Source organism: Hippopotamus amphibius, chromosome 6, assembly GCF_030028045.1.
Source record: "Hippopotamus amphibius kiboko isolate mHipAmp2 chromosome 6, mHipAmp2.hap2, whole genome shotgun sequence".
Lineage (NCBI taxonomy): Eukaryota > Metazoa > Chordata > Mammalia > Artiodactyla > Hippopotamidae > Hippopotamus > Hippopotamus amphibius.
Window position 1 is genome coordinate 41,419,345 of NC_080191.1, and position 15,460 is coordinate 41,434,804.

The 15,460-nt window shown below is 38.0% G+C and overlaps 1 protein-coding gene across 10 annotated transcripts in view; it reads right to left on the reverse strand.

Annotated features, from left to right (window-relative positions):
• Positions 1-2,928: 2,928 nt before the first annotated feature.
• The window catches only part of AHI1 (Abelson helper integration site 1), a 209,768-nt gene continuing 197,236 nt past the window's right edge, over positions 2,929-15,460 (reverse strand). For 4 of the 10 annotated variants that reach the window (XM_057738526.1, XM_057738531.1, XM_057738523.1 and 1 more), the window contains one exon: positions 8,663-10,231. In XM_057738526.1, coding sequence (XP_057594509.1) covers positions 10,168-10,231 — 64 coding nt within the window. In that variant the 3' untranslated portion in view covers positions 8,663-10,167. Of the gene's footprint in view, positions 3,014-3,121; positions 3,586-4,330; positions 4,865-8,661; positions 10,232-15,460 lie in introns of those variants that run through there. The other 6 variants (XR_009054263.1, XR_009054264.1, XR_009054262.1 and 3 more) reach the window with 6 other exon arrangements.

Below are 15,460 nucleotides of genomic sequence, written 5' to 3' on the forward strand. Positions count from 1 at the left end.
ATTTGTCTTTCTCTGTCTGACTTACTTCACTTAGTATGATAATCTCTAGGTCCATCCATGTGGCTGCAAATGGCATTATTTCATTCTTTATTATGGCTGAGTAATATTCCATTGTATGTATGTACCACATCTTCTTTATCCATTCATCTGGTGATGGACATTTAGGTGGCTCCATGTCTTGGATATTGTAAATAGTGCTGCAGTGAACATTGGGGTGCATGAGATTCATCTTTGATGAAACTATCTTGTTGAAGACTGTTTTGCAAAAGGCACTAGGAATTTGGGAAATATTAAGTGTTTAACTTTCTTATTCCTTTTTTAAATAACAGAAAGTCACTTTTTGTCAACTATGAGGGAAAAAGCATTTTAAAAAGAAGCCATTTCATTTTAAAAGAAAATACAGTCTGTAGTTTGTTAAACTCAAGGGCAGTAATGTAGTAATTAAGAGGGAAATTTTGGAGTCAGACAAACCAGAGATCTAAATCCTGATACCCCGATTTACAAGCTGCGTGATCTCTGACACATAGTGTAAACTTTCTGAACTTCAAGGTTTTTGTTTTGTTTCTAAATGGGAGTAGTAATAATGATATCTACCTTGTAAGCCTTTTTTGAACATTAAATGAGATAATTATGCATATAAAGCCCTTGACAAGGAGCCTAGTACCTAGCCTGTGCTCAGCAATTGGTAGCTATTATTAAAATTAGTCTATAATCAAGAATAATTATAACAATAAATACTTTTCCTTTCCCTGCTAAATTATGACTATGCGTAGGACAAAGTGAATTGGAATAATGATCATTTTTGTCTGTGTGAATTTAATGGTTACAGTCTACTAAAAAGGTTAAATAAGTTTTTGAATGGAATGGTCTGATAGTGCTGAAGAATGATTTATTTAAGAGGATAAATGTCAAAATCACATTTCCCCGGCTGTGTAGATAGCATGAGTGTCACAGCGGGGTTACCCACAATGGCTTGCATTCTCTAGAAGCTGACCAGACTAATGTTTATATTCAGGGGTAGTTCCGCTAATCCTAAGGAGAAACAGAGGATCCAAAGTTGAAAGCACATCAAGAGTAAAAGTTAAGGGTGTTCAATAACATCTCTAACATCAGTCACATAGAAATCTGAGTGCAAAGTGTCATGACCATCAGCTGAACCCAAGCCAAGAACTGTCGAGCCCTATCCCTCTACCCCAGGCAGCCAGGTCTGTGTGTGATTCGTACACCTCTGCCTTGGGGGCTCTGGGGGTCTCTGAAACTTTTTATGTAAACACTGCTGGGCTGGATATTGGTCTTGCTTGTTGAACAGAGTTGTTTGAAGCTTTTAGATACTCTTTAGATGATAAAAATATAGGGGATGAAAATGATCAGTTCACTTACTGGCATAAGCATGCATAACATGAGGTGGTGAATTCTTAAAGTCAGACGCTTACACTCAGGTATTGTGATACTGTGGACTTTGTTTATGAATCTAGGAATCTTTTCTCTAGAAAACTATTGATATTTTAAGAAAAGAGTGGTAAAGATATCAGATTCATAGGCAATGGGATTCAGATTTACCAATTTTAGAAGGTTTGGGGAGGATTTTTACCCTCAGATGAATGGGAATGCAAAATATTATGCAAATCGGATTCAATCTTCGGGATAATTTGCCTCAATAAAAAAGTTAAAGACATGAAAGGAAGACTACATTCACAGTTAAAGACTGTGTTTTTATGTAAATAAGGTGTTGCTCAGAGTGCACTGGGGGCTTGGGTGGAGGTAGCCAGAGCCACTGCTCAAGATGGATTCTCCCAGTTTCAGGAGCAGACTGAGATGGCCATCAGTGATGGTTTAGTGTTGAATTCAGTGAATGCCACTGCTGATGTTAGGCAGGGAAGAAGGAAAAAGGGGCCCAGAAAGAAAGAAGAAAAGGAGAGCGTGTGAGAAAGAGAAGAGCGAATGAAAAAAAGACAAAAGACAGCTGTGACCATGGAAAGGTGTGGTAGAATGACTAATGACATCTTCTTAGATTCCTTCCTAAATTCCTTATTCTTACTGGGCATTTAAGATTTTTAAAAAGATTAAATTCCACCTGAGGACATCCTGTAATATTGAGCACAAGCACAGATTTACAAGAATATGTATATAAAACCACTATATATATGCTATACATATATATATATAACAACTATACTTGCATTTAAAAAAGGATTATCTCAGGCACACAAGAATGTTAAATAATACATTGATCAACAGATTGTCAGTTTCAATGTCATGTGCTGTCTTCACAGACATTAGGTATAGAACACTGTGAGAACACAGTTACCCGTTATTAGTAACTGGGAAAGGAATCTTGCTGCATGTGTTATTTGAAATGAAACTTGAATGGAAATATATTTGGCAGAGGCTTTGGGAAAAAGGCGTCTGCAAGTCAAGAGAACCAGTCAAAGGCTCGAAGCGGCAATGGTCCTTGGAGGGCAGTGGTATAGCCTCGCTGCGGTGTGAACAGAGGACCTCCACGTGCAGTCAAGCATGAGCAGAGGGGACAGATCAGGGACGTCTTTATCGTGCTCAGTTGTTTGGACTTTCAGATACCAACCAAGTTTCTTCCTTTTGCTATCACTTCTGAGGTGACTGAATTTTGTTTGAGTTTCCTGTGATATCAGAGAGCACGGGACTGAATTTATAAGAATAATTCTTAAGCAAATAGGAAAAACTCAATGGATTTAGTAAGAGTGGACGGGAGCGTCAGTGAAGAGTTTTAAACTGGGTGGGATGTGGTCAGGTTTGCATTTAGTGAAAGGTTCTGTGGTACCTCCAAGTTCGTCAATTGATACAATGAAGTTTTACATCAAATGGGAATTTATTGCCCTTTAATAGAAAATGTAATTTATTGGGTAACTTGAATAAAAACCATTTGGCTTTAGTACATGCACTGTATATAAATGAAATAATTTTGTTTTACTTCATTCATGGTAAGGTTTTGGAAAAGGGACTCTGGCATTTTCTGCACATCTCCTTCTTCCTCTGTCTACAAAATACAATAAAAAAAATTTTTTTACATGCTTTTATTTGGCTTCTGTTATAGTTTTACATTTTAAGTTCTTATATTTAAAAATGTATTTAAATATAGGAGGGCAGCAAAAACAAACAGTATGCTGACTACAGGAGGAGATCATAAGTTGATCCGAAAAGGCCCACATCCAAATTAGTGTTATTATAGGGAACATATATTGGCTTTCCATATAACTTATTTCCACATTTTTCAGGTGTCAGTGAAGAGTTTTCCTGGTTAGAAAGAACACAGCACTGGGAGGAGGACAGCTGGACTCCGATCGACAGTTATTGGGCAGTTATTGGGCAAGTCACTCGACTTCTTTGCGATTGGTTTGAAAAATGGGGGACTAATGCCCTTTCTGTTTAACAAAGAATGCCATGAGGCTCCAGTTTAGTAATGTATGTGAAAGTCCTCTGAAAACCACTGCGGGGTGGCAACAAACATGTGACCATGTCAAGGTGAAACTGCAGAACAGCTGAGGCTCCTGGTTCAACTGCCCATCCAGCTCCTGCCCAATGCCTGACACACAGGCTTTCGATCATCAGCTGTTGAATAAGTGAATGCGATCACACACACTTTGAAAAAACACGAAAAGCATTAAAACTACTGATGAGTCTTAATTATAAGGATGATATTTAGCAAGTAGTCAGTAACTCCAGCTATTGATATGTAAATAGAATCAGCCCCTATCTGCATCCAATTGTCAACACAGTAAAAAACCAAAAATCAAAGAAAACAACCTTTCATGCATGCACTGAAATGTCTCTTCTCTGGACTCTCTGATGTTATCGAACTTATACTTTACCTACTTTCAGTCCTCACTCATTCAAATTCATCACTTGTAATAACCTAATTTTATTTATTTATTTAATTTATTTATGGCTGTGTTGGGTCTTCGTCGCTGTGGTGAGCGGGGGCACTCTTCGCTCTGGTTCTTGGGGCTCTCATTTTGCAGTGACAGGCTCTAGGCGTGAGGGCTTCAGTAGCTGTGGTGCACGGGCTTAGTCGCTCCACAGCATGTGGGATCCTCCCAGATCAGGGATCGAACCAGTGTTGCCTACATTGGCAGGCCGATTTTTAACCACTGTGCCACCAGGGAAGTCCCAATAACCTAGTTTTAAAGGGAAGTTTATCTAAATGTAGACCACATGCTATACGGGATATTTACTTTTAGTTGTGTAGGAGGTGGAGAAAATTGAGGACTTTTCAAGAATTAGGATTTAATAATGCAGCTTTAAGGTAACTAAGAATGTTACATAGTAAACAGCAGCAGGAGTAGGAGATTCAGCAGTAAGGAGGGGTCCTGCCCCTGGATTCTGCGACCCTGGACAAGCACGTGAAAGAAGGGTCCTCTTTTTTATGTTTTGATCTTCCATTTCCAAAGTTCTACATAGAAGAGCTCTGAAGGGAGATTTTCTAGTGGAGAGAAGTGGAAGGATACAAAAGCATTCCTACATGCTCTGTTGTCCACTTTCCCCTTTGGGTTATTCAGTTTGGGGTTTTCTGGTTGCTTTTCTCTAAAACTTAGGCCCAAGCAACAAACTTCTCAGGTTCTCTGAATAGAATACATTTTCAATAGCAAGGATAACGGGAAAGACAATCATTAGAGAAAATACAAAGACCATCAAGAGCTGACAGGTAGCCTTTGGCAACTGGGCTGGAACCACTGCCCCTTGCCTGCCTGGCTTCTCACCTCTGTTTTCGCTGAGCAAGACCCATCTTATTCTTTACCATCTGGAACCTTTCCCTTCTCATGAAAACTTCCAGATTCAAGGTTCCCAGACTCCCTTGGATCCTCTTGTTTGTAGTCTGAAGAACTCCGACCTTCCAAAGGAAATGGGCAAGGCTGTGGACACTGATATACTGTTCTCATTTTTTAGGGGTGGACTCTCCACTCCCACAGCAAGAAGGAGCCTTGTTTACTCAGGTCCATCCTTAACACCAATCCCTTAACACCTGTATCAAATTATACACATCAAGTAAAGGGAAGATCATTCTTTCATACCAATATGAGCTGACAAAGAACTTATTGTTACATAGTAAAATCTATTTTGCAAAAAAGAATTTTATATTTTTTTCTTTCTGTGGGTTGGAGATGGAGAAGGTGGTCTTGTGAGTTGTTTACAAGGAGAGGATGTGTTCGAGAGAGAACTGACCTCAAATCTCCCAGGAGAGAATCCTGTCATATCTACAACCAGCACGCATGCCCAGGCGTGACCTAACTGGTTCATTATTCCCCTACCCAGGGCCATCCTTCTTCGGGAAAAGACCACACGACACAGACTAAACTCTCAGCTCAGGATCTTTTCTACATTCTAGATCTTCTTTAGTTTGAAATTAAAAAGTGACAAGTCTGTCCTTGACTACAGGACACTCTAAATAATGCTACATTCATGTTCAAAAGAAAAAAACTACCTTCACCTCATGGGACTGTAGCATTTGCAACAACTATAGTCTTAACAGTCTGTTGCAAGTGTATTGGATGTTTCAGTTTGCCAGACCTGTCATGAGAAATTAATTACAGGATGTTGCAGAAATGGCAAAGCTCCAGCAGCATCTTGCATAGTTTAATATAGCCCCATTTCCCCATTTCAATGTATTTGTGGTTAGATAAATCCTCAGAAATTTACAGCTGCTATAGACTAGTTTATTATGTACTCTGCCTGCACACATGATAAGTATAATAAGAATTTGATGTTCTCAAAGTGCATAGATTTCACTGACATTTCTTTACCACCATGGAAATATTTAGTTGCTAAAAGCAGCATCTGCAGATACTTCTAAACATTAACTTCTGCATAACAGGCAGGGATGGTTAAAAACATCACTGTGCTTAGCCATCTTCCATTTACTTTAAATTGAAGAACTGTAAAAAAAGTTGTGTGGAATGTTTACACAAAATGGTCCCGTGAACAAATTGAATAGAAAAAAGTTAACTACTGATTCTCAGTTGAAAACACTGAAAAACTGAACTGAAGCGACCATGTTTTTCTCCAGGGAACCTTCTTCTTTTGGTCTCGTGACTGCTTTTTTCACAAGCTCTAGTTGTTCATTTTTGCTCCAGCAACAAGCTCTTTTCCTCACCTTCTTGCTTTTTCCTCCTTTGGACTCTTTTTTTTTTTCTTAACTATAATTGTTCCCTTTCAACAGTAGATCATCTCAGTTCAAGGAACTTTAAAGACTGGCAATATATGTTTACATATATAACTGTTGTATAAAAAAAATTCCTACATTTTCCTCTACCAAATTCTTTCACAACTCTTCACAAGTATGATGTGATGATTTAAGAAAAAAATGAACTAGAATGAGTAAAAATCAGATTGTTCAGTACTTTCAGAGATGAATGACACTGAAGTATATATAGTTGGACCATTTTGACACAAGTGATAGAGGTAGAATATGTGTTGTGCATGGGTACATCTGTACTCTCACTCACGACCCTCCCTTTAGATTGTGAGTAGATAGTCAAAGTGTAGATTCTTAGCAGCTTTACCCGCCCCCCCCAACTTTCTGCCACAATCAAAATAACCCATCCATAATTAGAATGAATTTGAGGTGTTAGAAGAGCAACTTTCGAAAACCGGGGGCTCACAACATATGCTTGATGTAGCGTTGAAGAGGATCATTAGAAAAAAAAAGCATTCTTTGTGTTTACAAAACAGATGTTTTTATGTTATCCACTTCCTGCCTTAACTTAAAGTATTTCCTATTCACTTTAATAACTAGAGCAGAAGGATATGATGAATGAAGCACCTCATTACCAAGTCTGCTTTCCGGGTCTCTGCAGAGAGTAGCTGTCTGCTTTTGCCTAGTTGGTCCATTGTTAACCCTAAATGATGCTGACATTCAATTCTCCTGCACGTAATTGGGTCCACCCATAGACTGAGTTTGCCACTCAACAGAGCCTTTTGATTGATGTGACTCTTGATGTTTTTATTTTCTCTTACGTGACTGGGATGGCGCCTTTTCTGTTTCTTGAATGTTACTGTACGTGTATTAGTTTGATTCCACAGAATCGATTTCTCAAAAAAATGTAAGAATTATAGTACGGAGTAAAGATTGTGCAAAACAATTATGGGGTAAAGACATTATCAGTGTTTTAAAAAAATTCACTCAGACATGGTATTTCATTTTATGTACGTCACTGCTACATGAAAGACGTATGCTTCTAGTCCCTGAGTATGGTTGTAGGTGCATCAGGTTGCTTCCTTACTCCTGTGTGGGCTGGAGACCCACTCTAGGTGTTACTGGCTCACTCTACCCAGCACCTGAGGTGGGTGGGGACCTTCAAGATGTCCCAGTGGATTCTGACAAACCTCTGTGGACAGCAAGCACCACACTGACTGACCATGTGTACTTGGACAAGTTACTTAACCTTCAAAGCCCTGGTTTCCTTACTTGCAGGGCAAGGAATATTTTATCCTCCTCCAGGTTTACAGTGAGGAGTAAATGAGGTCATGTACATGAAGTGAAGATTTGGGGAATCTCTTCTGTAGTCAAGTTCAATGAGGTAGAAATCACCAAATATAGAGCTTCAAAAACTTGGATTGGTGAAAAATGTTCCCATAATCTACTTAACAGATACAGACCTCAGATGGAAATCACTGAAATATGTATAAAAGTGTAAGGTCATAGATTTTTGATACAGTTTCTAGAACTTTCTAACCCTCTGAAAAATATCTGAGTTATATACATGACTAAAGTAACATGACATATAAAATTATAAATGGTAAATTATTTCCCAGATAGTCTTGCTAAATTTCCCAAAGAGAAAATATCTTTAATAAAACTTTTCTATAACTGAAACACAAAATTAATGTCAAGTACTCATTTTTTGGGAAAGAGACCTTACAAAAAGTTTCAAAAGTACCAAGGGTTAACCATTTAAAAACACTGATTTCATATTTAAAAGGTGCATTTTAAACATGAATTTGCATTCATGGTGTAAAATATTTCAAGTTTTAAACCTTTTTAAAACTTTCTTTTTATTCTAGCTTTGCAAATCCTATTCATTGTATAGTTTTGTTTTTTTTTTTGTTTTTTTGTGCATGGGCTTAGTTGCTCCGTGGCATGTGGGATCTTCCTGGAGCAGGGATCAAACCTATGCCCCCTGCATTGGCAGGCAGGTTCTTAACCACTCTGCCACCTAGGAAGCCCAATTGTATAGTTTTGATACTGAAGAAACTTGAATCTTCAAGACAGAGTAGAATCAATAATTGGGAAATAAATTTGTAAGAATGACTATTTATATCTAGTAAAGATACTGTCAAATTATTACTTTGGAGAAAAGAGATTTTATAAAATGGGATAAAATTAAATAATTTTAGAATAAAAATAAAACAGAAAACTAATTTATTACTAAGTAAATATGTACTATTATTAATCTTCAAATGGATTCTTGTGTCTGATTTCTCTGCTTGATTATAATTTGGACTTATTACTTAGAGGGCACTTTCATGATCTCCCCCACCCCATCTCATCTTAGAAAGAGTGTGGTGAAGATGCTCTTATTAATCTATTCACGAACATAACCCAAGTCTTGCTTTGTCAACAGGACCAAAAAAAAAAAAAAAAAAAAAAAAAAAAGAAATGGGCTTTGAATAGAAACAACTTTTCCTGGTTGTTTCTTTTGTCTTCAGTAGCTGCAATATAAAAATAAGCCTTTATTTTTCATATGAACATTGGGATTTCAGCAAATGTTTAGCTCCTCTGACACTATTTTATCATCTTGACTTAAAATCTTTTTGCAACTTGTTCAAATTCTTTGTAATTAAACCAAAATCTGAGAATCAACACACATCTCAAAACTATGAGGTGAAACTGCAGAGAGCCACATATTTTTATTTTTTAATTATCAAGTGCATTCACAAGACAGAAAAAACAAGCTTGTACGAGGGTGACTCAAGCTGGCTGGGTCCAGCTGTACCTGCAGCACAGACGTGTGCATCCAGAGCAGGGGCGCTTGGTGCTAACAGAGTGCACTTCTGTGCTGATGGCTGAGGGCCTCAGCAGTCATCAGTGCCACTCAGCACGTTCAAAACTGCCCCCCTCCCCCCAGGTCCTCCACAGCAGGGGCGTGTTTACCAGTTTTCATGCCTCTACAACATGTGCAGGGATGAGAGTCAGATACATTTCTACTAGAAGATTTTTCACACTGGGTATACATCTGCACAAAATTTACACCTCGATGCCCAGCACTGTTTTTCTCACTTCTTATTTTAATGGAATCAATTGTCTAATCTGGTAAATAAGTTTTCTAATTTTATATTAGTTTTGACCTTCTTGAGGTTAAAATACTTTACTGACAGACATAATCACACAGTTGAACAAAGAAGAGTCAAGTAAAAAAGAGACGAACTTTCCCATTTTATAACATCTCCCTTCAGATTATATAGTCACATAGTAATGACACCATTACTCTGAAACTAAAGAAATGATGTAATGTAAAAATTTAAAAACAAGTATTAAGACTAAAATAAATATCAAACAAGTAAGTCTACAAATCACTTCCATGCTTCAATATGAAATGCTTTTTTTTAGAAGTAAAAAAAAAAAATTGGAACACTTGCAATCTAGCCAAAAGCCACTTTTAGTTTATGTGTACCAAGTTACACATATGATTCATTCAAAACAAACACATTTGTTACCTTTTAATGCCTTTCTTACTTGGACTATTTTGAGTACACAAAATCCTGATGCTGCTTATCTTTATTTCAAATGAAGTTAAATTTCGATAGCAGAAATTTCATGTTCTGAGCATAACATCACACATATAACCACACTACAGACACAATAATATTAAATGATTACTTAACAAACATCCTAACAATGCAAACACTTTTTCTTCATATTTGCTGAGTAGCAATTATGATTTTTCTCTATTGATTTTTTCTACCAATGGTAATGTAATTTTGATGCAATTACTAATAAATATAAGTACCAATACTTTGATCAACAACAAACACAATGGCTTATAATAATTAGGCTCAAAAGGTCACATTTATTTTTCCACCCATACCTCAATTCTGATTTTTTTAGATTCTTTCATAAGGGTAAGAAGTAGTGGATCCTTCCTTTCTTCCTGGCCATCTGAAATTTCTGAATTCTGAAGAGAAATTCCATTTGGTTTAATTTGTCACTTCATTTCTGTATATTTGGTTCTTTGCCTCTTTGTTCTTCTTCAGCTCTTTACTAGGAGAAAATGACACAAAAATTACTAAATGAACTTAAACAATGTCTTCTGGTCACAACAAATCTTGGTGTGCACAGGTAATAAAACACTATGCAACACACACACACACACACACACACACACACACAAAATAGGACCAAATACTAACTTGTCTTCTTGAACATACTTCTAGTTTAACTTCTAGCTTGCCTCTTGAACATTCAGTTAAATTAACATCTTTTAGCATCATCAGCAGTTGCTTAAGGCCTGCTCCAGCACTGACTAGTTTTTAAGCAAAAAAGAAATACATTTCTCAAAAACAGAAAATAAGCACTGCAAACCCTTGGTAACTTCCAGAAATTAAATGCAGGCAATCAGAGTTTATGAAATTCTTCATTCACTGGAAGAAAAATTGTCATGGATGATGCTTCAGGATTAGTGACTGGAAAGCACAGACGCCATTTTATTAAACAGAACTCTTTCATTTAGTCTATGGCTGTGTCTTCTTTGAGAAGTGAGTAAACTATTATAGCTTTTCAAATAAATCCAAAAAATGGTACGTGTCAATTTTGATTGACAAAGATAGTGATGGTTAACTATGGATCTAGATGCAGCTTTGAAATAAAACAAATTATACCACTAATAAAAATCAAGAACCAACAGGCAGATGAAACAAGAAGTTGCTTCTTTAGAGACCATGTAGTAAAGTACACCACAACTAGAGGGTGATAAGCTAGGGGCTGAAGCTGAAAGTTTTTGATGCAATTATTTATATATCAGTGATGAGTATCTAGACCTACACAAAACTGTTGTCTTTCCTCTAAACTGAAAGGGTTTAGCATTTGGTTGCTCTTAGAAAACAAACTTCAGCCTATGGATGGCGGCAATCTGATTAGGTAGTGGTCAATTCCATTGATCACCGCTGAGAAAAGTAGAGGCTAGAGGTTTATGGCAAAAAAGGATGCGCTAATAAACCATTCCCTAACCCTAAACTGGAGGGTTAGGGAACATCTGTGCCTTTAGGGACAGGTCCAATCTTTTATTTTATTTATTTATTTATTTATTTAAATGTGACTTTTTTAGTTCAACCAGTGACCTATTTACATGTTAAAATGAATTTAATGTCTACTTATACAGTAGTATAGTCTACATGGAACTTGAGTCCACAAACATAAATATAATATTCAAATTATTTAAAGAGCTAAAAACCATAAAAAGTCTACTTAATGCCACCTGAAGTTGTGTTATGAAAAATAATTGCATATGAAAGATGATCCACATCACGTTATCAGGAAAATCCAAATTAAAACAAAACTGAGACACCACTACACACCCATTAAAACAGCCAAATCCAGAACAATCTTTACTTCTTAAATTTATTTTATTAAAGTATAGTTGATTTACAATGTTGTGTTAATTTCTGCTGTACAGCAAAGTGAATCAGTTATACATATATTGTGTGTGTGTGTGTGTGTGTGTGTGTGTGTATATACACACACACACATTCTTTTTCATATTCTTTTCCATTATAGTTTATGGCCTAAACTTAAATAAATGGTTGTACTACCTTTTCACATGAAAAACATTTACATGTGGGGAAAAAATCCTTTGTCAGCCCTTGTTTCCTGATTTAAAATTTGTTAAACCAGTATTATATAATATATAGAAGCCCTAAAACTTTTCAAGTGAACCTGCTCACAAACGCACCTGAGGCAGAGTATAAGATGGCATGCTACGGTGTGCCGAGTACAATCTCAACGGGGCAGAAAAGGGCAGCACCTGTCCTGGCGTGTATACAGGTACAGTATATAAAACTGGCTTCAAATTAGGGTCTGATAAAAATGGGAAAGAAAAGGCTCAAATGGATGCTGAGCACAAGTCACCCAGAGACCCTATAAACACCTGCAAGGACTAGTGAGGAAGGTAAAGGATCTTAGAGGAACAAAAGGCAAAACAGAGTGTGAGGAGGAGTTTATGATTGTGCTAGGTCAACAACGAGGAAAAAAACAGGAAAGGGAAGGGGGGAGGAGGAGGAGAACAGCTGGAAATGAGAGAGGGGTCATGCACAAGACAGCAGGATAAGTTAGAGCAAACAGACCGAGGCTGCACTGTGAGGAGTTAAACAGAGGAGCCAGGCGGACCCTCAGGAGAGGGGACCCGATGAGAAACTGAACTAGAAAAAGCTAAAGCAGGCAGTAAAGATAACATATTTAAGGGAAATGACTCAGACTAAGAAGAGGAAGGAATACTGAATACAGAATGACAAAGACTGTCTATAAAAGGGAGAAAGGAGACAGAATAAAAGGAAAAGGAGAAGAGATGGTCACGTGCACACCTTGGACAAGGAACAGCCCCCTTCTGACAACAGGGGACAAGCAAGAGGGGTGCAGTAGCATAATGACGGCTGCTGACAGCACAGGGACTGAACACCTAGGAGACAGCGGAGACTTGCTGAAGAGGGAAGACATATCATCTGACCAAGACACTAGAATGAACACACATCCAGTCTTTCTCTGTGGTGTCTCCTCAAAAAGTATCGCTGTAACAAAATAGAGGCAGAGAGTAACAAAGTGAGGGCCGTTAAAGGCAAATCGTTTGAAAAGAGAAGGGAAAATCTCATAGCAGGATTTTAAAAATGAATATGAAACCAGGTTAGTGTTTGTGTGTATGTTATATGTGAAAAATAAGATTCATAAAAATACTGGGCCCTACTCCACAAGAAATTCAGTCCAATGTGTATTCCCTGAAGGTTTACTATGTGGTCAAACACCAGGCTAAGTACTGGGGAGAGAAAATGTGAGCGTGCTATACCCTCTGCCTGCAAGTACTTACCATTTAATCAGTTAAAAGGCAAAGTATTGTGTAACAGAAATAATTCTGAACTTGGAGCCAGAAGATCAAGTCCTAGTTCAGGCACTTTTTAACTCTGACTCTGAGACCTTGATTTCTTTAAATGTAGAAAGAATGGGCTGTATTAGAAAGTTTCTGAAATTACTTTCTTTTTAAAAGAAATGATCAAGTGTATATATATCAGTAATGCTGAGTGGAAAAGTTAGAAAATATACACAGTAAAATGAAGGAAAAAAATCACTACAATCCTGCCACTTAGAGACAACTATTGATATTTGTTGCTGTATATTGTTCCATATTTTATGCATATTATATAAAAACTATTTTATAATTATCCTTTTTTAACTGAAAATATTTTCATCAATCCTTCCACATCTATGAAAATACTTCTATAATATTTTCACTATTTAAAATAGTCACATGGTATTCTATTATATAAATGTTTCATAATTTAATCCATTATTCATAGAATTTGAATTTTTTTCCTTCTGTTTTTAAAACACTGCTTGAAGGAGTAGCCTTTTAACTGAACCTCTGCATGTACACTTAAACAGTTTCTTATAGTAAATTCCTGCAAGTAAAACATTCAGGTCAAAAGACATGAACAATTTGAAACCTTAAAAAAAAAAAGTATTACCAAGCTATACTCCACAGAGGATTGTTTTAATATATACTATTACCAGCAGTGTATGAGGAAACCCACTTCCCCACACTCTCATCAAGCCAAGGTTGTATAAGTTTGAAGCTTGCTGGCATTTTGTGAGGTAAAAATACCATCTTAAAAAAAAAAAAAGATGGCGGCGAAGTAGAGGGACATGGAGTGCATCCCTCTCCACAGATGCATTGGGAATGCACCGAAGGACGCAATAATTCCTACAGAGAACCAGCTGAACACCAGCAGACGGCCTCGGACACCAGAAAGGACCGCAAGGAGCCCGACATAGCCGGTAGGGAGGCATCTATGAGGGCTCAAAGAGGGTGAAGCGGCGGAGCTGTGGCAGACGGGAGGGAGTGAGAAACATACGGAGGGTCCGCAGCGCAGCTCAGTGTTCCCGGACCGAGACTTCGACCCACAGCTGAAAAGAGGGTCTGGGAGCAGAGGCGTGGGAACCGGAGAGCCGGTTCAGGGTGAGAAACATTGTTGCCAGTAAGGTGACGGACCGAGAGGACAGGAGGGAAGAGGTCCACGGCGAGGAGTGCCTGCCCCTGAGAGCTGCCCGGCCGTGATGGCGGATGGAGGCTGCAGGCTGATGGCGGCTGGAGGCTGCAGGCTCACGGGCCGGGGGGAGGAGCCGCGCGCGTAGCCGCTCTCTCTCTCTTTCTGCGCCTCTGCAACAGGCAGTGGAGAGACGCCCTGTGGGCCACCTAAGGCACTCAGGGATAACAAGCACCCTCAGGCACTCGGGCTGGGCTAGATTAAAACCCCTTGGAACGCCAGCAGGGAGGCTGCAGAGAAAAAAAAAAAAAACCCGAGAGAGGCCCAACTCTAAGACTTTCTGTGTACGCCTGAGCCACAGGCGTCCCTCTGCAACAGGCACCTCCAAGCCCGACTGAAACAACAGTGCGCCACTGCTCACTCACTCCCAGGGGAAGGAGACACTATTGTACCCTCTCCCTCCCCACACACCAACGCTTACAGACAAACAATAAAGGAACCTCTGCTGGTCACTGAATAATGCAAAAAAACCCAAGGCGAGGAGAAGGACACTTACAGCTGAGACTCTAAGGAAACAGAAATAGTAGTATCAATACCTATTGAACTGGTCCATTCTGGGATCAGTTTTGGATTTTTTTTTTCCTTTTTCTCTTTTTTTTTTTTCCTCTTTATTACATACGATCTTAGCCCTAAGGGATCTACAAGTTTTATAACATAATTTTTTAATGATATTTTTTATTCTTTTTTTTTTTTTTGCCTTTTTATATACTTCTATATCTAGCTAAGTTTTTGGTTGTACGGACAATATATCTCTCATACTTTCCTTTCATCCCTATCTTTTATACATTTCTATTCCTTTCTTTTTATTTGCATATTTCCAATCACACTACGCTCTTCTGTTCCCTTTTCTTCCAGTCATTTTAAGTGTATTTTATCTTAACATACTTATAAGCAACACTATCGATCTGCTCAGACTCCTTGCTCTATTCTCCAGATGACGCACCACCTTGGTATTTAATATTAGGTTTTTGTCTTTATCTTAGTTCTTAGTACAATTGTCTAATTACATTCTGAGAATCTCCATTCTCTCTGGTGGTACTCTGGCTCTTTTCTATATTTGATCCTAGCTTACAAAATCTCCCTGGATTAATGTTTGTACGTGTAAGGTGTTATTTGTTTGCTTGTTCACTTTTGCTTTTGTCTCTGATTTGTTCTGTTTCAGTTGTCAATTTCTGTTGGGTTT